Source organism: Podarcis pityusensis, assembly GCF_964106645.2.
Source record: "Podarcis pityusensis genome assembly, chromosome: 8".
NCBI lineage: Eukaryota > Metazoa > Chordata > Lepidosauria > Squamata > Lacertidae > Podarcis > Podarcis pityusensis.
In genome coordinates, this window is record NC_138033.1 from 58,119,581 (window position 1) to 58,141,532 (window position 21,952).

Sequence of the window (21,952 nt, forward strand, 5' to 3'; positions counted from 1 at the left end):
TCTCTCTCTCTCTCTCTCTCTCGGAAATGATAAGAAAAAATAATAGAGAATAAGACCCTCAAGTGCTACTAATCCCAGTGGTTGCATGCTATTGTGCTCATGTTCTGCGTGAACTGACTAGAGAAAGCTTTTATTTCATAAAATTCACATGCTGCTTGATTATTATTATGTTAAGAACCTCAAAGCGTTTTACAAAAAAGCTAAAACAACAAAATTACCAAAAAGAAGAACTGATGACAACAATTTCAGGCTTCCGAAAAGCCAAAACAGCAGTAGACTAAAAACAGATCCAAACTCGGGGCAGCTTTCTAAGTACTATCCTTGGTTTTGGTTCCAGTTTTAGAAAGCTGAACGACGAGAGCTCCAGCCACTTCATGCTGTTCAACTATGCGCTGCGGTGGTTTGCGTTGAGGACGGACATGCTCATGACCGTCATGACTTTGATCGTCGCCCTCTTTGTCGTCCTCAGTCCTTCTTCCATCAGCACTGCAGAAAAAGGCTTGGCTTTGTCTTACACTATCCAGGTAAGTGAATCACCCGGATAACTCAAGCTTCATTCCGACACACTCCAAATCAGACCTGAAGTGGCCCAATGCACCATTGGGGGTGGGCGGGAAGGATCTGTCTGTTTCAGTTTCTACTTTTTCCAGCCTTGAGTTCAGTTCTCCATGTTTCCCCATTAGTTTGCAATTAATTTTTTTTAAAAAAGTCCTCGTGAATATTCATCAACATTTTAATGCAAATTTCTCCTCTTAACATAAACATTTCTGTATGTGTTTTTCGACTAATGTACACAGTTTTCCAATCCAATTTTCCCCTACCATAGCGTGTTTTATATATTTTTCCTCTAATTTATTTGTTTGTTTATTTTATTATCATTGATTTAATTGCCTTCTAAACAACTGTCTTGAGCCAATTTGCCCACAAGATTATTTAAAAAACATCTTAAAACATCAAATAAATTTAAAACAAGACTGAAACCCTAACAAGTAGACACTCGTGGCAAAGACCCATTTATCTAGCTGGGAAAGCCTTTTGGAACAAAGTGTCACCAATTGTTTCCCAAAAGTGCAGATAGTGTCTGCATTTATGATTCTTTTTGCACACTTTGCCCTAGTGTATACATTTCCCTACATGTTCCTTGGCTGGACAACTGCGCTAAATTTTTTGGAGAAGGGATAGTTGTGTTTTGGTTTATGCATTGTTTTGAAAAGTGTGCATTAGAAAGCTTTGCCTTTAAATAAATGCAAACAGAGGCCCACGTGGTAGGCCACCATGAAAGAACCTGCCCTCCAACTGTAACGCTTTAATAGGCACAGAACATATTTTCTTGCTGTATTTGTAAGCCCAGCTGTTGGGACCCCGATATGCAAAGTGCATCCTTCAAATACATCTGGTTGAGTTAGCTTTGCAATCTAACCCCTTTTTGCTAAAGTCAAGCATGGATTGAAATGCTAAACACATTGTTTTGGGGGAGCTAGTTTGTTGCTCTTCCAAAATGTACAGATTTGTGGTATTCTTTTGTCATGGTACTACATGGGGCAATTTGGGCCTCTGTGCATTTTCTGGAGTTTTCGGCAGCTGTTAAAAGTGTGAAAAGGAGGCATGTGTTAGCAAAAACACACAGGAGATCCATGCTGAAGGAGCTGCGGACAACTGGGGATCCTGCCACATGCCTGCTTACCGTTTGCCCTCCAGTGCTTTGAAATGTGTTGCCGTTTCACTCTCTATGGTGTCCACCCTGCCACATAAAATGGTGAAGTGGACCTGAGTCCATGCATTGGAAGATACAAATCTGAAGATGGCGGAGATTGGCCCATTGGGGAAAATAGGACACTGCCCCACCACTCTCCTCTTGGCTAGCCCCCTCATGCCTGCCACCTTCTTCCAGCCACACCAGGGCCGCAGCTTCCTTCCCCTCAGTCTCAGCGTTGGCTTTGTAGAACTTGGAGGAGGACATGGATGAAACTTGAATTACAGGCAACTCCCAATTTACACAGGGGTTATGTTCTGAGGCACCGCACATTTACATGAGATCTCTTACATTTGAAACACCATTAGAAAAGCTTGCAGACACCCTCTAAACCTCTGGAAACCCTTGGGAAAACCCTTGGGAAAACCAGCAGCATTTACCAGTCGTCAAACTCTGCCAAATTCCATCACAATGGCTCCTTCCAAATTTCCTTTACCAAACTCTCCACAATCCTCAACAGTCAGTACAAGAGCTCCTGGAATTGCACTTGCAAAGGCTTGTGGGATTGTTAGGGGCTGTTTCCGCTCCTTTTTTTGCCCTGTCTAGCTCTTTTAAGGCCATTTCTGCCATTTGAAAAGCTTCCAGATTCAGCATGATAAGAAGAAGAGAAGAAAAGTTTGGATTTGATATCCCGCTTTATCACAACCCTAAGGAGTCTCAAAGCGGCTAACATTCTCCTTTCCCTTCCTCCCCCACAACAAACACTATGTGAGGTGAGTGAGGCTGAGAGACTTCGGAGAAGTGTGACTAGCCCAAGGTCACCCAGCAGCTGCATGTGGAGGAGCAGGGAATCGAACCTGGTTCACCATTACGAGTCAACTGCTCTTAACCACTACACCACACAAGTGGACGCATGTAAATTGGTTGTTGCCTATAGTTGGCTTTGCCTGTCATAGGCTTCTCTGGCTCCACCTACTGTTGGTCTCCCTTCCACTCCCCCCACCAGTCCCAAGAGGAATCAGCCACCGCTATCTATAGATAAAAAGCCTTCTTACTAAGGCACACCATTGGTTCATCTAGTCCAGTGTTGCTTTACTCTGACTGGCAGCAGTTCTTCAGAGACTCAAACAGAGGTCCTTTGCCACCTGATCCTCTCTGAACCGGAGATGCCAGGATCTGAACCTGGGACTTTCTAAGTGCAAAGCATGTGCTCAGTCACCGAACCTCAGCCCTTCCTCACATGATGTCAGTGGTCCAAAGTTTGTGGCATCCATAGAAGCAGTCGCAACAGTTGAGTGACTGATGTGGTTATTCCTGGAGCAAGTGAGATCAGTGTCAGAAGTGATCAGCCGACCCAAATGATTGATTATTATGGAATTATCCGAGTAGCCTGGAAAACAGCCAAGGTGGGGAGTCCATCTTCCACAACCCTCCAGAAATTTGTGTGAACCGACCCTCAGGAATGGAGGGCTGAGGATGGGGGCTTCTTGGAATGCCTGAAGTCAGTGACCTTCCATTTATTTTCTTTTTTTAAAAAAGCCACACCCCCCCCCCCCAGGTTCTACAAAACCTTTCCTTGGGGCAAAGAAATGCAGTAGGATATTTCTGCTGTGATTTTCATCTTACATGGCGATCGATATGTTATTTTCTTAAGTCATCTTAAGCATCCTTATCACGAAACACTCATCATATGCTCCCCCACCCCTTTTCTCCATCCTTAACCTTTACACTCTCAGACTAGTGATGGAAATACATTTCCAGTTGTAATGGATCTCTCAGAGGCAACAAATGGTTGCCTGTATTTGTTGGCTTAACCTTTCCTCGTCCTGACTCAGAAACTCTGTTCCTGACATTTAAGCTTCTATACAGTGAATGCAAGCAGCCATCTGTTATTATCGCAGGATTAATGATGTGTCGCTCACATCTATGCTTTATGCACGTTAGCGCATAGGGGGGAAAGGCAGATTTAGCTTAAAGTGGTGCTGTTTTCCCTAAAGTGTGAGGCATTTTTATTTTTATTTTGGTCATGGTAAATTGCAAGTCCCTTTATTCAACTCACTTTCCGAGAGGACAGCTCTTTCCTGGGAGTCAGCAGAGCTGCCAGCAAAGCATAGGCCCCTCAAGTCAAATTGTGAACGATATATATATACATATCTAGGCCTGTAGTTAGTCATTCTCCACGGGCAGTTGTTAACTAGTTCTGAAACGGCCTCGGGGGTTCATTGTTCGAGAGTGTTGCTGCCGGGCCTGTGACTCACTCTCTTTTCCTTAGCCTCCTTTTCGCTTTGAATATTTCCTGCACTTTGCTTCACCCAGTAGCCATCCATGAAAGCAGATGAAGAGGGGCATCCCAGAAGCTGTAGACAGGGACGTAGGAAGGGGGGGAGTGGGGGTGACCCACCCCGAGTGTCATCCCTGGGGGGGTGACAAAATCCCCCCTGGGCGGATTGCCGTGCTGCCCCCCTGGGCACCGATCGTTCTCCTGGATGCCAACTGCTGCGCCGACCACCCCCAATGGGTGCTGATCACCCCCCCAAGTGCCGATTGCTGTGCCCTTTGCCCCCCTCAGCAGCTTGCCCTGCCCCCTGGGTGCATGGTATGTGTGCCACTCTGGGTGCCCGGGCGGTTAGCTCCACTGCTGGCTGTAGAGCCAAATTTGGATAAGCAACAGGTTGTGAGATGATGAGTAAACACACCTATTTGGGAATGAACCGACATGAGCTGATTGTCAGTATTTTCATCCCTCCCATTGCAAGGATCACCAGATCATGTTTGTTTTACTTTCTGTCTGAGAGAAAGGAGGCGGCAGAAACTACTCTTCCAGACTTTCATCCCTAGTACAGTGTGGCTTTTTCTTTGATCTGTCTAGAGACAAGATGGCAGTATGAGAGAGCTGCTCCTCTCATACATGTTTGTTATTAAAATATACTCGGAGTTGAGAGTGGATTTCATGCTCTTTATTCAGCTCATAGTGGTAAGGAGGAATGGATGTTCCCTCGAAATGTCTGCTTTATATACATTATTTACACAATGGGCCCCACGTGATTGGCTAATTCCGGGATTCTCCTGTAGGCCAATTAGGTTGCGGATTCACTTCTACCTTGAGCTGGATTGGGTGGCTCCTGTGGACCAATCAGTCTGCTGCATTCTGGATCCTATTGTTCTAGGACCAATCAGACTGCTGCATTCTGGATCCTATTGTTCTAGGACCAATCAGACTGCTGCATTTTGGATCCTATTCAACTCAGTACATAACAGTTATGTTCTTTTATTTGTTTAATTAGAAGAAATAAATTAGGTATGCAACAAAACCTCCACAGCTTTGCTTCCGTTACTCTGCTGTTTTGAGGTGCTCACATGAGCAAATGTGAGTCCACTGCACCAGGACCTATTCCTCGGGAATGCTGTGTTGCTGTTCCTACGTTCCTGTGATTGGAAGGTCAGAGAAGGTGCTCCCGACACCCAGCCCATGCAGGCGCTGAAGACGTGGGCTGTACATGGGTGTACGGAAACTGATCCCATATGTCATGGACCGGTTGGACACAGAAGAATGGTGGGAGGAGCCAGCTGGGGAACCTCCACAAGGGAAGAAGGCCCAGAGCCTGGGAATTGGTGGTGGGACAACGATGAGTGGTCAGAGGGAGGGGAAGGAGAAGACAAGGAGGAGTTGTCGGAAGCTGAAGAGGTAACAGGGCTTAGTGAGTGGGGGGGGGGAGTCTGTGGCATCAGAGGTAGAAGCTGAAGTAGGAAAACGGGACGAGGGAGGTCAAGAGGCAGGGATAACTCTTTCCATGGAGGCAATAGCAGGCAGTGTGGTGGTGGCACTCATCTGACCGCTGGTTGGTCATGCTACTGCCGGTACAGAAAAGGCGGTGAGGTGCAGACACACCAGTGGGAGCACCAAATTGGCTCCACAAGTGCATTTTCACCACGCCAACCTCACACCCAGTACTTCCCGGGAAGCAGCAGCAACAGTGTGGTGGGGCGGTGGAGCTCACCTGACCTTTCAAAACTGGCACTGACTCCGGCAGCTTCCCAGGTTCCCGTGTGGGAGAATAACACTCTGGTATATCCTGCAGCGACTGCAATGAATAGAACTGAATTCTTTCTGCTTTTCTGTTTGGCGCACAGGTAGCTAAACATCCCCCAGCACAGCTTCCTGATCTTTCCCCTTCCTCTCTTCCCCTCCTTCATAGTTGAGTGGACTTCTGCAAGTGTGTGTGAGAACAGGATCGGAGACAGAAGCTCGATTTACACATGTCGAGCAAATTATGGAATATATCACGGTAAGAAGGGCCCCTGGCGAGAGTATTTAAAGCAATTCTAGCTAGGCCCTATCTGTACTAAAGCAGTTTGATACCACATGGAACAGCCCCCAAAGAATCCTGGGTAGTGTAGTTTGTTAAGGGGGCTGGGAGTTGTTAGGAGGCCCCTAGGTAAAGGTACAGTAACAGGTATTCCCCTCCCAGAGTTACAGTTCCCAGAGTATCATGGGAAGAAGTTTGGCTGTTAAACTACCCAGAATTGTAACTCTGTGAGGAAAATGAGGTGCCAGCGCTCTAGGTCCCAGGATCATTATGGGGGTGAGCCACTACTGTTTAAAATTTTTAATGACTGATGTTTTAATGTATTTTTAATCTTTTGTTGGAAGCTGCCCAGAGTGGCTGGGGAAACCCAGCCAGATTGGGTGGGGTATAAATAATAAATAAATTATTATTATTATTATTATTATTATTATTATTATTATTAAGGCGGCATGGTGCTGCTTTAAGTGTATAGTGCAAATTGTAGATAGACCCAAGTTAGTTTGACCTACCAGTGCAGTGCAGCGTTATGAGGGATGCTGAGAGGGAAATCAGATCAGAAGTGACATTCTCAACAATCACCACAGCCCTTGAGGTGTTGGTCCATTATTTCCAGTGTGTATTGACTTCCACGCAAACACAAACGCACCTCCAAACGCACCCCCCTCATTAGAAGAAGAGTTTGGATTTGATATCCCGCCTTTCACTCCCTTTAAGGAGTCTCAAAGCGGCTAACATTCTCCTTTCCCTTCCTCCCCCACAACAAACACTCTGTGAGGTGAGTGGGGCTGAGAGACTTCAAAGAAGTGTGACTGGCCCAAGGTCACCCGGCAGCTGCATGTGGAGGAGCGGAGACTCAAACCCGGTTCCCCAGATTACGAGACTACCGCTCTTAACCACTACACCACACTGGCTCACTGAGCTTATCATAGCTCAGTGACTCATTCCTGCCTGGCAAGAGAACTTCTGGTACAGTGCAGTTGGTAAGGGATGTGGTTTGAGGAGAGGGGTGTGTGGCCAGTGTGGAATGGAGTTCTGGGAGCTGGAGAGGGCTACACACACACACACACACACACACACACACACAAACACAAACACACACACACTGTGGGCCCCCATCAGTAACCGGGACTGCATTTGCCTTGATAGCCAGTTGCGGAAAATGTTTGCACCTCTTTAAAAAAAGCCCAGTCCGTGACCCAAGTTGTCGTGATAGCGGATGAATCCCACCAGCCCCCTGCCCTGCTTTCTTCCAGAAATGTGTTCCTGAAGCAGCAGAGGGCAAGGCAGTTGCTGTCCCTCCCCCAAACTGGCCTTCTCAGGGTGAAATTACCTTCAAGAACTACCAGATGAAATACAGAGAAGACAGCCCCTTGGTGCTTCATGACCTAAACATGAACATTCACGGCAAGGAAAAAATCGGGATTGTTGGCCGGACGGGCTCTGGTGTGTTACTTTTAGTTCAGTCCTGCTGATTTATTTGCTTATTTTGTGGCTGGGGAGGGTGGGTGGAAGGAGGGCTTCTGTATTTCCCTGACTCTGCATAAATGCTCAAGATAGACCACTGGGTCCTGACGGACCTAGGCCAGGCCACCCACCATATCAGCAGCACAGGGCAAAAGTATTGCCCCTGTAGCAATGTTTTCCCAAAGTGCTTATTATGCAAGTAAATGGGTATGTTAAGAGTCACCATCTGAGATGGAGCTCAGCCTGCCCTGTTTGCTTCCATCCCCTACCAGATAAAGTATCTGTGTTGAGGGGGGTTTTCCCGTCCTTTTTAGCCATGTGCCAGACTGCAGTCCCTTGATCCCATCCCATCAAATCCAATGGGAGTCACTGAGAAGGAAGCATGTCCCTATTTGCATAGTCCCACCCCTTCATCTGCATAGCTGAGTTCTGTTTCTTGGTGCAATGCTGTGTTCCATGATGGAATCTTGGAGACACAAGTGTGATGGAATATTTGCTTCTTAAGATTCTAACGGTCTTACTCAGATTAGACCCACTGAAATTAATAAAGTTCGGTGAGCCATGTTCACTGACTTCAGTGAGTCTACTTTGAGTTGGACTCTCATTAGGTAACACCCTAAACAAGAGACAAACTGTTTGAAACTGCTTAATATATATTATGTAACATGAAACTCCACCAACCATCCAGCCAAGTCATTGTCCCTATCTGCATTGTCCCATCCCTTCATCTACATAATTCAGTCCCATGTTCCATTTCTTGGTCTGATGTTGTACTGTGGTGGAATATTCGGCTTTTAAGAGTTTGAGTAAGAGGCAGACTCTTTGAAACTGCTCATTATATATGATGTGGCATGAAACGGAATCTATCAACCACCCAAACAGCTATTTCCTATATGATGGTTATGTGTGCTGTTATGGACTGGGGGGGGGGGATTAATTTGGTTCACATTTTAATGTGAACCTACTCAATTTGCATTCCCCTAGACCAATATGCAAACAGAAACACAGCTCTCCTTTTGAACTTTGCACTTTTCCAAATTTCTCTCTTTTATGTTGCTTTGTAGGGGCTTAGTTCTGAAAAGTGACAAATAATTGGACTGGATCAATAAATATTCTGCTTATCATCCTATAACTCCTTACAAATGGGCTTAAGAAATGGAAAAAGCATTGAAAGTATCATATGATGTGTGTGTGAATTTGTGGAATATTGATAGGATGGGCAAACCCAAGGGCGTAGGAAGGGGGGCGGTGGGGACAGCCCGCCCCGTGTGTCATCCCTGAGGGGGGGTGACAAAATCCCCCCTGGGTGGATTGCCACGCCCCCCAGGCGCTGATCGCCACACCAATCGCCCCCAATGGGCGCCAATGGGCACGCCTATTGCCCCCAATGGGCGCCGATCACCTCCCTGTGTGCCAATCACAATGGGCACTGATCGCAGCGCTGATTGCCCCCCTGTGCACCAATTGCTGCACCAGTTGCCCCCAATGGGCACCAATCGCCCCCCTGGGTGGCTTGCCCCGTTCCCCGGGTGCACAGCATGTGTGCTGCTCCAGGTGCCTGAGTGGCTACCTCCACCACTGGGCAAGCCCTGCTGGGCTCCTATTGGATTGCCTTGGATTAAATCATTTCCCTCCCACCCAGAATCAGGAAATAGCTTGGCTTAATCTAAGACAACCAGACTCCATTTGGATCCCATTGCGATTTCAGTTCATTACCTGATGGAATGCAATCTTCATCCGATGGTCCTCCAACCAAGCCCCTTGCTTATCTTCAGGTTCTGGAGGGAAATGCTGGTTTAACCTCAGAAATCACCATCCTGCACACTTGATCTAGAACTTTTTCAGTAGGATGAAAACCCACGTATTTCGTTTTTTAAATGCTGCATTCTTCTTTCAGGAAAATCATCCTTAGGGGTCGCCTTGTTCAGACTAGTGGAACCAACTGCTGGCACCATCCTCATTGACAATGTTGATATCCTCACTATTAGTTTGGAGTCTCTAAGGACCAAGTTGTCGGTCATTCCTCAAGATCCCGTTCTGTTTGTAGGTACAGTAAGGTAGCTGTTGTGACGATTATCAAATTAACCTTTGCCGCAAAAGTGAAAGCTAACCAACTAGTGCTGGTTTCAAAATCGCTCTGTAAGGGAAGGGGAAGAACATCAACATGATTTGCCCTCTGCTGCAGACCGGAGGTTGAGAGAGAGTAGTTTGCATAAAGTAACCCAGTAAGTTCTTGGCTCGGGTCATAGAGAAAGGGGGGGAATGTGCAGTGATGCAGAACCTGAACTTCTGGTAAACAATTGAAAGGCAGACCCTGTGAACACCAAGTGGCTGTCGTGGCATCTCTATGGTATATGTTAGGAAGTTAGGACGGAAAACCAATTTATGAAATTATTTTATTTATTTTATTTATTTAGAGCATTTGTAGCACACTTTTTAGCCAAAAAGGCTCCTGGAGTGGCAATTTAAAAAAGACAGTCCCTGCCTGCAGGCTTACAGTCTTTTAAGAAAAGACGCACAAAGGAAAATGTACAGGGAGGGAAGAGGAAAATAAAAACTCAGGCTGAATTTGTATAATGATCAGCTGGCACAGTTCAAGGGAAGAAGGTTCCTGATGGAGCTCATGGAGTGAGCCTCCTGCTTCTGATCTCTCCCAGTGAGGCAGCCTGATGGAATGGCTGATTCCAGGTGTCTGTTGAGGGAGAGGAGACCTGATGGGGTGAGCTCTGCTTCCCAGAAAACATGCAGATATATATATGTTTTATTTACAGTGGTATCTTGGTTTGCAAACGTAATCCGTTTCGGAAGTCCGTTCCAAAACCAAAGCGTTCCAAAACCAAGGCACACTTTCTCATAGACTGTAATGCAAAATGGATTAATCCGTTCCAGACTTTTAAAAACAACCCCTAAAACATGAGTTTTACTATCTAACAAGACCATTGATCCATAAAATGAAAGCAATAATCAATGTACTGTACTATAAAATAAATAGGACAGTATTGTAAATGATTAAAAAATAATAATTCTTACCTGCACTGATGATAGTCATTGTTTTGATTGCGGGGGTTATCCATTTCTGCAGTCACATGATTAATCAGTAGCTGAACTGGGTTCCACACAGTCACAAAAACAAATTAACCGAAAAGCCTCAAAAACGAAAACACAAAATAAATAGCAAAAACAAAAGCGCCAAACCTAATCTGTTCCGGAAGTCCGTTTGACTTCTGAAATGTTCGAAAACCAAGGCGCAGCTTCTGATTGGTGCAGGCACCCCGGAAACGATAGCCGACAGCCGCACCAGATGTTCGGCTTCCCAAAAACGCTAGAAAAACAGAACACTTACTTCCGGGTTTTCGGTGTTTGGGAACCAAGGCGTTTGAGTACCAAGGCATTTGAGAACCAAGGTATCACTGTATTTCCTTTCCTTTAAGTTATAGTATACCAGAAAGAAAAATGCATGCACACAAAATGTTGTACGTCAAACAAATATCCTAAGAAGCACCCAGTCCCCCCAAAACCCAACCCCTCAGACATAAGGACACATAAGCCAGTCATTCTTAAAATAGTCAGTGCCACGGTTTGTATGTAAAGGGGTTCAAGTCCAAGTACATTTATTCAGAAGTAAGTCACACAGAGCTCCACACATCTTATTCCCAAGTAAATGGCTTTCAGATTGCAGTGCCATTGGACATGGTGGGACTTACTTCTGAGTCAATATGCATAGGATTGTAGTGTAAGGCAATGGAAGCCCCCTTTTCAGTTTCAGAACTCTATGCATTTGCATGTAAAAAGTATAATGTCTCATTGAGCCGGTCAAAGGTTAAACACATGGAGGAAGATGAGAGAAATAGAGTCTGTGTTCCAGGTAAATAAGGAGATCTTATACAATGGTCATGCAGTACAATGTTATCAGGATTTCTTTTCTCTCTGGACTCCATTGGTGTTATTTAAATGACCTTGCTAACACCAATAATATTTGTATTTTGGTTAATAAATTGGTTTGAAATAGTAGAATGAGAATTCCCTGGATGCCCAGATGCTGGTTTGGGGCAAGTACTTGTGGGTGAGAAAGCCCCAGCAAAGATTTAAAATCACAAAACATGCAGCAAAGTAAAGTGTGGAAATATAGGCTGTTAAAAATGGTTTACTTACAAACTCTTCAAAGGTCAGATTCATGTGCTTTTCCATAAAGCAGCAGCAACAAAAGACAGGCAGTTTAACTTAGCTTCAAAACTGGTAAATGTTTCTAAATTATTTGTATAAAAACACAAAGATGGCTTGCTAAACCCACACGGTCTGGCTTGGAGCGACTAGCCCAGACATCCTTTCTGGTTGTTTTCATGGTGGAACAGAGAGAGAACAAAGGTTTTGGTAGGTAACCCTTCCTCCCAAGGTGAGGGTGTGTGACCTAGCTAAGCCTGGCAGGACAGTTTATGATCTTAATCCCTTCATGCCTTAACTAAAGCTATGCATGCTGTTTATATGAGGCTGATATATCCCACAGATAACTTCTTAAGAGCATAGATGCTGCCTTTCTCAAACAAACCAAAGCCCATTTAGTCCAGCATTCTGTTCCAAACAATCAGATATTTCCAGAAGCTGACAAACAGGACATGGCAACAATGTCCCTCCATCTTTCTTGTCCTCAGTCTCACCTGTGCAATAATAATGAATCCAAGGGTCTAGTCCACAAGAACTGCAGCAGCAGGCAATGTTTTCTTTCGCAGGGGCAATGTGTTTCTTTCATTCTCATTCCTACCTTACAGGTACAACTTAGATCCATTTAAAGACCACACAGACGATCAAATTTGGCAAGCTCTGAGCAGAACGTTTATGAAAAACACAGTATGTTATATATATGTGTGTGTGTATTTCTTTGTTTTCCCAATCTAATCTATTATTGCCAGATGTAAAATGACAGCATATGGAAAATTTTGATTCCCTGTTAACCATGCATCATTAATCACAAGATACAGTACCAAAACAGTAGTGAGAATAATGTGGCTAATATTCAGTCCCATTTAAGATTTGAACAATTAATGTTCACTAATTACATTCTTAATTGTCCTTTCCTCTTTTTATTTTTTTTAAAGGCAGAAATAATTGATGGCTGGAGAATGGCATTGCAAAATTCGGAGAAGTGTAGATTTTGAAGCATGGCTGTATTTTGGTTCTTGTATTGTTTCAGAAAGCACAAATAAGTGTGTGTGTGTGTGTGTGTGTGTGTGTGTGTGTGTGTGTGTGTGTTGTGCCTTCAGTTCTACAAATGCAGCCCCCATGTTGCAAAGAGACAACTCTGCCTATTCCCAACTCCCTTGCTGCCCCACCCCCACCATTTACACCTATTGGTGACCACACAAACTACAGCAAAACAACTTTTTCCCTTGTACATAGTAAGAGATGTATACCTCATAGTGTTCATAAGGCTGTCAGGCTCAAAAGCCAGGGATCTGGTAGCTCGGGACAGGTAATGAGTAGGCAGAAGACCGACAGAATCTTAGCAGAAAAGGGAGAAAAATTGGGAATTTAGCAGATTTAGAAGCTTTAGAAAGAACTGGAATAGAACAGGTCCTCTAAAGGCAAAAGTAAAGGGGCCCCTGACCATTAGGTCCAGTCGTGGCCGACTCTGAGGTTGCGGCACTCATCTCGCTTTATTGGCCGAGGGAGCCGGCGTACAGCTTCCGGGTCATGTGGCCAGCATGACTAAGCCACTTCTGGCAAACCAGAGCAGCACACGGAAACCCCGTTTACCTTCCCGCCAGAGTGGTACCTATTTATCTACTTGCACTTTGACATGCTTTCGAACTGCTAGGTTGGCAGGAGAGTCAATCAGTTCCTGGGTCAGCAGGACTATGGGCACTTACCTGCAATTTCTCCTCCAACCAGAAGCATGGGATGAGCAGAGAATTGCTTGGAGGCAGTAGCACCTGTCAAAGCCTTAGAGCAGCTCTAATAATATCGGCTCCCCCGCCACCCCACCTTCATTTTAATTGTAAAACTATAAATGTTTACACAAGCTGCTCTGAGCATTTGCCCAGGTGCCGCAGGATTTCAATTTGTTGTTCTGCTTTGCCACCAGTGTTCCATGTGAGAGGAGGGAAATCCAAACAGATTAAGCTGGGATATTGACTCAGCAGCCAATAATCTTCTGGGTCCAGGTCAGGGATGGGGAAACCTTCTGATGTGGTTGGACTCCAATTCCCATCAGCCCCAGCCAGCAGGGCCAATTTTGACCAATTATGGGAGGTGTAGTTAGGAATGGAGGAGGAGTTCAATTCGGTTTACATTTAGAAATGAACTGGTTTAATTTGCACTTTCTGAAACAATACAAGAACCAGAACACAGCCGTCCTTCAAAATCTACACTTCTCCGAATTTTGCAATGCCATTTTCTAGCCAGGCAAATTTTACAAAAATGAAAATACTGGGGTAAAGGTTGTATATAAATGCACATATATTCATGGAAATAACATACAAAGATGCATTATATTAAAGGAAAGTGCTTCACAAAAATTTGTGTGTTAGACAAAATTGCAAACAAACTGTCTATATTAGAAGAAATTCACACTTAAATGCTGATGGATTTCCATGAGGACTTTCACTTTTTTAAAAAAATGCAAACTCATGTATAAATGTGCAAAACAGAGAGAGAGAGAGAGATTCACCCCAAGTTGTACTTCAACTGCATCTGGAGAACCACAGGTGTTCTCCATCCTTTGGGAAGCAAATCATGTTGAAACCAGAAAGAGAGGTTAGGGCAGGGGAGAGAGAGAGAGAGAGAGAGAGAGAGAGAGAGAGTCAATCTATTGGCTGGTAGTTAGTTTTACACACACACATGCGCACGTGTGCGAAAGAAATACGATTTCTCATTTTTTCATTAATTCCTTTATTTATTTCAACAGTTTGTATACCACATTTGTTTGTTAAGGGCCTTGTAAAATAACACAAGAACCTTGAACCTGGCTGGAATCACCATTGTGCGGTGATTGTTTGCTCAAGACAGAATCTGGTTGCCATCCCAAAACGTCTCCATGCCAGATCTTTTATTCACATCACTCCTTCGTCATTCCGCCTGCCCTTCAGTTGCTTCCCCGCTCTCTCACCCTTGCCTGCCGCCATCAAATGTTCAAGCGGCTTTTGCCTCTTCCCTCTTGCACATCCTTCTCCTTATACTTGACAGGGATCAGTGATGTTGTGTCAAAGATGGTTTCCTGCCCTGTTGCTGTTGTGTGTGCAACAAATAATAAATTGTGTAATCATGGCAGCGTTTCTCTTGTATCCTAGGTTTCAAAACTGCCAGAAAAGTTAGAAGCAGGGGTGGCTGAAAATGGAGAGAACTTCTCCGTGGGGCAACGGCAGCTGCTCTGTATGGCGAGGGCGCTCCTCCGAAATTCAAAAGTGAGTTCCCGGAGCAGTCGCTGTTTCTCAACTGCTCCAGAATGCATAAGGCACCTTTGGTCCTAAAAGCACACTTCTTCCTGCCTTTCTCCTTCTTTGCATTCATTTCTAAAGGGAAGGGCTGTAGCTCCATGGTAGCGCATCTGCCTGGCATGCAGAAGGTCACAGGTTCAATCCCCAATTGCATCTCCAGTTAGGGCTGGGAGAGACTCCCCATCTGAAACCCTGCAGAGCCCCTGCCAAGTCAGTGTAAACAATACTGCAATGCAGGAACACTGACCACCATGAGAAGAGGATGCTAGACTAGATGGTCCATTGGACTGATCCAGCAGGGCCCTTCTTGAGCTCTTGCTTTCAGTGGGAAGCCTGCTAGCAGGACCTGAGAACAACAGCACTCTTGTGATTCCCAACAAATGGTAAAGGTAAAGGTAAAGGGACCCCTGACCATTAGGTCCAGTCGTGGCTGACTCTGGGGTTGCGGCACTCATCTCACTTTATTGGCCAAGGGAGCTGGCATACAGCTTCTGGGTCATGTGGCCAGCAGGACTAAGCTGCTTCTGGCAAACCAGAGCAACGAACTGAACCGCCATTTACCTTCCCGCTGGAGCGGTACCTATTTATCTACTTGCACTTTGAGGTGCTTTCGAACTGCTAGATTGGCAGGAGCAGAGACTGAGCAACGGGAGCTCACCCCGTTGCGGGGATTCGAACCGCTGACCTTCTGATCGGCAAGTCCTAGGCTCTGTGGTTGAACCCACAGCGCCACCCTCATCCCACCAACAAATGGTACCCAGGGACATTTACTGCCTCTGACAGCAGAGCTGCTTGCAGGGATGAGTGAGAGAGACCTGCTCCTTTTGAAATCCTGCTGGTGGCCTTCCCAGAAACATCTGCAAGAAACAGGATGAACCTTAGACCTGATCCAGCCAGTGTTCTTTTTCACATTCCGTTCCTGAGCTTACCAGAGCCCCCTGAGCTGATTTCAATAACTTTCTGTTATTGGACCTTATTCAAATGTTCTTCCAATTCATTCCTCCCCTGCTGTGTTGATACTTCCACCCCGCTTTATTTGTGCTGCTGCGCTGATTTATGTTGCCTCATTAATATGACAAACTGCTGAAATTATAGCACAGTTCAAGAGCTATAATAATAAATTTGGGGCACATTTCACGTTCATCATGATGACACACCACTATCACGGAACTTGTCAAAGCAACTGCAAATATTTGCAAATGTTTCAGAGGGTCTGGTGTGGGTGGGTCCTGCTTCCTTCTCTATTGGTGCTGCTACCTGAGCAGCCATCCTTACCCTAAAAGCAAGGTGGTGCTATTGCTTTAGATGACCAGCACACCCGCTTGTCCTTTCCCCCTTCTTGAAAAAATGTTGGCTTTGTCTGCCCTAGCTAATAATGAATCCCAATATTGGTTTGTTGTTGTTTAGTCGTTTAGTCGTGTCCGACTCTTCATGACCCCATGGACAGTATTGGTTTAAGTGGACCTTAAGGGATAATGAATTTGGGCTCTTCCATGGCAATCACAGTTTATGGTACCAGATCCTCCTGAATGCTGAAAAACTTCACCACGTCCCTCCTTCAAACAGTGGGAAGCCATGATTTGTTTGAAACCTGTAAACCAAATTATTAACTGGCACTGGGTGTTCACCAGCTGCACTGCCTCTTGGCTTGTTTCTGGGTGCCAGTCCTGATGTCTCTAACACAGTTCAGAACAACAATACAGAAGTTTCTGTATACCACGTTGGTCCAGTGTTGTCCACACTGACTGCAGCATCTCTCCAGGGTTTCATATCTACCTGGAGATGCCAGGGATTGAACCTGGGACCTTCTGCATGCAGGGCAAATGCTCTACCACCAAGGCGTGGCTCTTTCCCAAGCACAGGTGGCACATATTTCATTCTGTTACAAAATGAAGTTGCAGAATGACCGAGCAAGATGGCTGTTGGTGGAGGCAGTTCAGGGCAGAGCCAAATGGCAGCTGGCTTCTTCCTTTGCTGTAGCTAGGCTGAGTTCAGGGAAGAAATTCTGGGAGGGGGAGAGCCACATGGTTCCATTCTGGCCAATGTGAGGGCCTTCCTGTCTCATCTGTCCCTCTGGTGCAACGAGGTAGAATGGGATGCCAGCAGAGTCACTTCTGTAAGGGGAAGAACCAAATGAAAGCTGACTCTGCCTTCTCAATGAAGGCCGTAACTGCCATTGGCACAGAGTTCCTGTTTACACACACTGCAAAGGGAGCGTGAGAGTCAGGACTCTTTTATGCCTGCTGAGTCCTAAATAACTATAATAACACAATAAACATGCAGAAGGGAGAATGGCAGGTGAAGTGTGTCATGCAGAGGAGAGGAGAGGTGCACCTGTTGAGATTTCAGCGACGCACACCTTAAGGTGTGTGAAATTCACCCACACCCACATCAATTTCACCAGGTGGTTCTGTGCTGGGAAGCTGTAATTGGTTGCCAGTTTCCAACGGGTGTCTGTGAGTCCTTGCGAAGTCTGTGTCCACGGCAGTGTCTCTCTGCCATTTGGGAATGTTGATGTGTATCGCTTGTTACTCCCACCATTGTTAAAGGGCAGTATCTGGTTTCCCAAGCAGAGACACCACTGGCTTTCTGTCATTACGTTATGTCTGGAAAATTGAACTGAAAGGCATCAAATTTTTATTTTCTTTTTAATGGTATATGAGAACGAAGACCTTAGCAGACCCACTGAGAGAGGCTGTTTCGGGCTGAAATGTGTTTGGATGTTTATTGTATATGAAACAACTCCTTTTATTTTATTCAACTTCAAATTTGTTATACATTTCTCTTATAATTTGACTTCCCACATTCCCTTCCATGTTGTTTTTATACCTATCCCTTTTATATAGGGCATAATACCATACTTTTCACCTAATACACATTTCTCCATTCCTTCACACATTTTATCTAATATATGTTCCTCTGTTTCATATATTGCCATTTCTTCTCATATATGAAACAACTTCTGATTATCTGCCCTAGGGCAGCGTTTCCCAAACTTACAATAACCCCTTCATATCCCCTTTTTGAGAGTTCAGTTTTACTGCCGTGCCCCTTTTCAAGCAAAAGTAATTTGGGGGTGCTTCTAATAATACTATTTTTAATTGCTTTGTGTAGCTAAAAACAACTGTGGTCAAGTAAAATAAAATAAAAATTCTGCCTTATGCCCTTTGAAACCCTTTCGTGTACCCCCAGGAGAATGCACAACACACTTTGGGAAACGCTAACCTGGAATGACTATTATCAACTGCAGGTTTTCTATAAGGTGTTTTACGTAAATTTGTCTTAGAAACACGCCCCCAATGGTCACTCTTTCTTTGTTGCTATGAAATGTATCGGGGGATTTTCAAAGCCCTGGCTGACCTCTGGAACATCTGAATGGGATTTGACAAAATCTGGCTCACGGACTAATATTTACACATGGCTAGGTGTGCCCCATGGTGTGGGAAGAGTGATGGCAAATTTAGCCCTGTGACATTTCATCTGCGAAAATGTGATGGTTCCCACTTACCAGCATTCTGCAATGCTTGCTGGGGTGTATGTGTGGCTATATTCTAAAATTGTTAATGCAAACATCATTACTCCTGCAGATAATACTTCTCGACGAGGCAACTGCATCCATCGATTCCGAGACGGATGTGCAGATTCAGCAGACCATCCGGGAAGCTTTTGCCGACTGCACCGTCTTGACCATTGCTCATCGTATGAACACCATCCAAGAGTGTGACCGTGTGTTGGTGATGGATAAGGGGAAGGTACTTAGCCATAGAAGTAAATAATAATGATGATAATTGTCAGGGAACTGCCATCAGCTCAGAGGTGAGAGGTGGAAGGGCAGTTGTGTTACAGGGAGCCTCAGAAGATCTTGCAAAGCAGTTCCTCCTCTGGCGAGGAGGGAAGCCCCCCTCCAGTGGGGAGGGGGTGCAGGGACCAGAAGATGCTAGGGAGAGCCTCAACACTGAGCCTGAGCAAAGCAGAGGGGAGGCCCCTTTGCCTGCGCCCACTCTGCACAGTAGGTTTGGGCGCAGAGAGGGGAGGAGAAGCATGGGGGGTCACACGACTGTTATGCTGGGGAAGGTATAAGGACCGCCCACTCCCAGATTCTGCTAGCGACTGAGCAGACATGGACTTATGATGCTCTGCACTGTAAATAGTTTGTACTAATAATAAAGCCCGGAAAAGACAGGTTGGAGTCTTGCCTGTTTGCTCTTGAGCAACCACACCAACACCTGATAAGAATGATAATGATAATAAGCTTCATAGCTCCTACTGAGGACCAATAAAATTGGCCTGGAATTGAGCTATCTTCTAAACATAGTTTCTAAAGCTTTTGCAAGAATTTCAGTTCCTTTGAGTCTCATAGCTCTTCTAAGGCAGACGATATCAGCGGACCTTTGCTCTTGCATCTCTTGGTGGAGAAGGCTGTTGGGTGCTCCAGGGGAGGTGTGGCTAACTGCTGGCCTCCTAATGTTCAGGGATGATGACTGGAATTGTAGTCCAGCAATATCGGGTGGGGTGGGGGCACAGATTAGGCACCCCTGCCCCATAACATGTCCTCTCCCTTGCCCTTTCATTGCTTTTGTTGCCTCTCCAGGTCTGCAGTGGCCATAGGGGAGCAGCCACCCTGCCCTGGAAGTCTATTACTAAGCACCAGGCCCAGATTATGCAAAACCTGAGTGTCCAAAGAGGGCAAGGACATTTTTTTAATATAAAAAATTGATGTTATTAGTGGGATATAATAGAGACAATCTTTCACATAAGCAGCATGGACTGATATAATGGGTTATTTTAAATGGGAGGCACCAATTGCAGATGAGGCAAGGAAGATTGTTAATCTCCTGGTGGCAGCAAATATAGTTTTAGCCCAGCTTTGGAAATCAGCATGACACCTGAAACCTCACAGAGGGAGCTGGGATGGCCCAATACATTTTTCTTCGTGAGGCAAAGGGTAAGATGGTGCCCACCCCACCCACAGCATTCCATGTGCAGAGGCTGAATGGAATTTCACTCCCATCCCCTTTCAGTACTGGCAATAGGATATTTTTCTCCAGCAAACTTGAGGGCAGAGGCTGACATGGTGGCATAGCTCTGTGCTCTAACACCTTGCTGCCTGTTGCTTCATCTTGTCTAATGGCAGGAAAACACACAAGTTTAGCACATCAAAGAAATAGCCTTCTAAGGCAATGTGATAATTTTCAGGAATGGCAAGTCTTTGTGCTTACTTTGGGGTAAGTGATGCTACCAAAAGGCTGAACATATTTTTTTAAAAGTATAAAAACACACACACAAACACGTATTCATCAGTAATGTAGGCTGGGGGACATTAAACTAAAGGATCTAAAGGAACTGAAAGCTGTAGGCACACTCCACAATTAATTTTAGAAATCCTCCTACAGAGAACTGGAAACCAGGGCAAAGCAAACCCACAATAAAGGAACGGAACTGAGGAAATCCTTTCTTCCCTGTTACTATGTATCCCCCCCATTGCTATTCTCCTTCCCCAAGGCAATTTTCACATGATAGGATACTCATAAAAAAACGACCCCAACTGCACTGTATTCTTGCTTCATACTTGACATTTGCTAACGCATCTGACATTTGTTCAATTTCTTTCCCAATGACTTTCAGATAGTGGAGTTTGGCAAACCAGATGAGCTCCTTCAAAAACCCAATTCCGCATTTGCATCACTCCTAGCCGCTACAAGCAACGTCGGATCCTAGACATGAAAATACTGAATGGTGCTTTCTCTGTGGACTTCAGAAAAGAAGGCTTAATATGGACAGGAAGAACAGAATTGATATCTAACGTCTTGCCGACAAAGAAATATGATAACCTTCACTGAAGGCCACATTTAAGGGCAAACTCTGAAGCTTGATAGAACCAGGGGCAGCTGAAGCTAAGAACTAAATAAGGGGAGCAAGAAGGACTTTGCAAAAACACATGGCATTGGACTGCTGATTTTGGAATTCATTCAAAAATATAGCCCACCTGCAGGGAAACCTGTTAACATGATGTGTTGGATCAGCACATTTTCAGAGGGTGCTAACATGATCGGCAGACTTACCAGAGGGGATTCACCCTTGCATCCCACAACAGTTAAACATTGTACGTTCCATACAACCTTTACAGGCAAATGATGTAGATCTGATCACTGCATAGTGACAATGGCTGCAACTCAGCCAAGGTAGGATGTGACTGAGCCCCACCAAAATCAGTGCAATGAGTTAGTTACAACTAACTCAAGTCCCAGGAATTTCAGTGGAACTTGTGGCAACCAGTCTCTGTTGGATCGGAGCCACCACGTATCATTTAGGCAGCTGAAAAATTCTGGCTGGTTTTTAAAGGAACAATTCATCTATTTGGCTGTCATACTGTAAGCAGATGGGCTTCTTCAATTCCATTGACTACAGTGGGATTTAAGCAGCCTAGCTGGGTACAGCTTCTGCCTTTAGCTTGTACCTGGTGCTTGCAAAGAAAATGCACTGCCGTCTTTGGGTAAAAGGAGCCCATGCAAACCAGCTTGTTGAGCACCTGAATGGTCCAATAGACTTCAACCGGAACAACGTAAGTATATGCTTATCTCGCCAATTGGAATCAGTCGTCAAAAAACAAAACAGAACACCAGACACTTACCTTTGGCTGCATTGTGCCCAGCACTTCTCTGCATACCATGTGATCTGTTTTCCAAGAAGAGAAGAGAAAAAGATACATAGGCTCCAGTGGAGGAAGCACGCTTGTAGTTTGTCATTGAAGTATGCAGTAAAGAATACCGTCCACTGTAACGTCACTTGTTAATTCATTTTTCTTGCAGTTATAGGTTTTGGAATTATCACCTACCGATTTCTTATTTACAAAGACATATTTCATGTTGGCACATGCCCGCTGTTGCAAACATATGCTTTTGTTCTCTGCACAGTACTACAAGCAAAAGCATTAATATTGCATTATATTATATTATATTATATTATATTATATTATATTATATTATATTAATTTGTACTGCCTTTCTCCCAAGCTGGGATTCAAGGCAGCTTAAGACATTTAAAAACATTATATAATA

General features: G+C 44.9%; 1 protein-coding gene across 5 annotated transcripts in view; it reads left to right on the forward strand.

Moving 5' to 3' along the window:
* LOC308482531 (ATP-binding cassette sub-family C member 12-like) overlaps positions 1-21,674 on the forward strand; it is a 59,052-nt gene extending 37,378 nt beyond the window's left edge. For 2 of the 5 annotated variants that reach the window (XM_081015678.1, XM_081015680.1), the window contains 8 exons: positions 338-524; positions 5,890-5,979; positions 7,254-7,443; positions 9,362-9,521; positions 12,231-12,324; positions 14,748-14,861; positions 18,482-18,646; positions 20,520-21,674. In XM_081015678.1, the coding sequence (XP_080871804.1) occupies positions 338-524; positions 5,890-5,979; positions 7,254-7,443; positions 9,362-9,521; positions 12,231-12,324; positions 14,748-14,861; positions 18,482-18,646; positions 20,520-20,612 (1,093 nt within the window). In that variant the 3' untranslated portion in view covers positions 20,613-21,674. Of the gene's footprint in view, positions 1-337; positions 525-5,889; positions 5,980-7,253; positions 7,444-9,361; positions 9,522-12,230; positions 12,325-14,747; positions 14,862-18,481; positions 18,647-20,519 lie in introns of those variants that run through there. The other 3 variants (XM_081015679.1, XM_081015682.1, XM_081015681.1) reach the window with 3 other exon arrangements.
* The last annotated feature ends 278 nt before the right edge of the window (positions 21,675-21,952 follow it).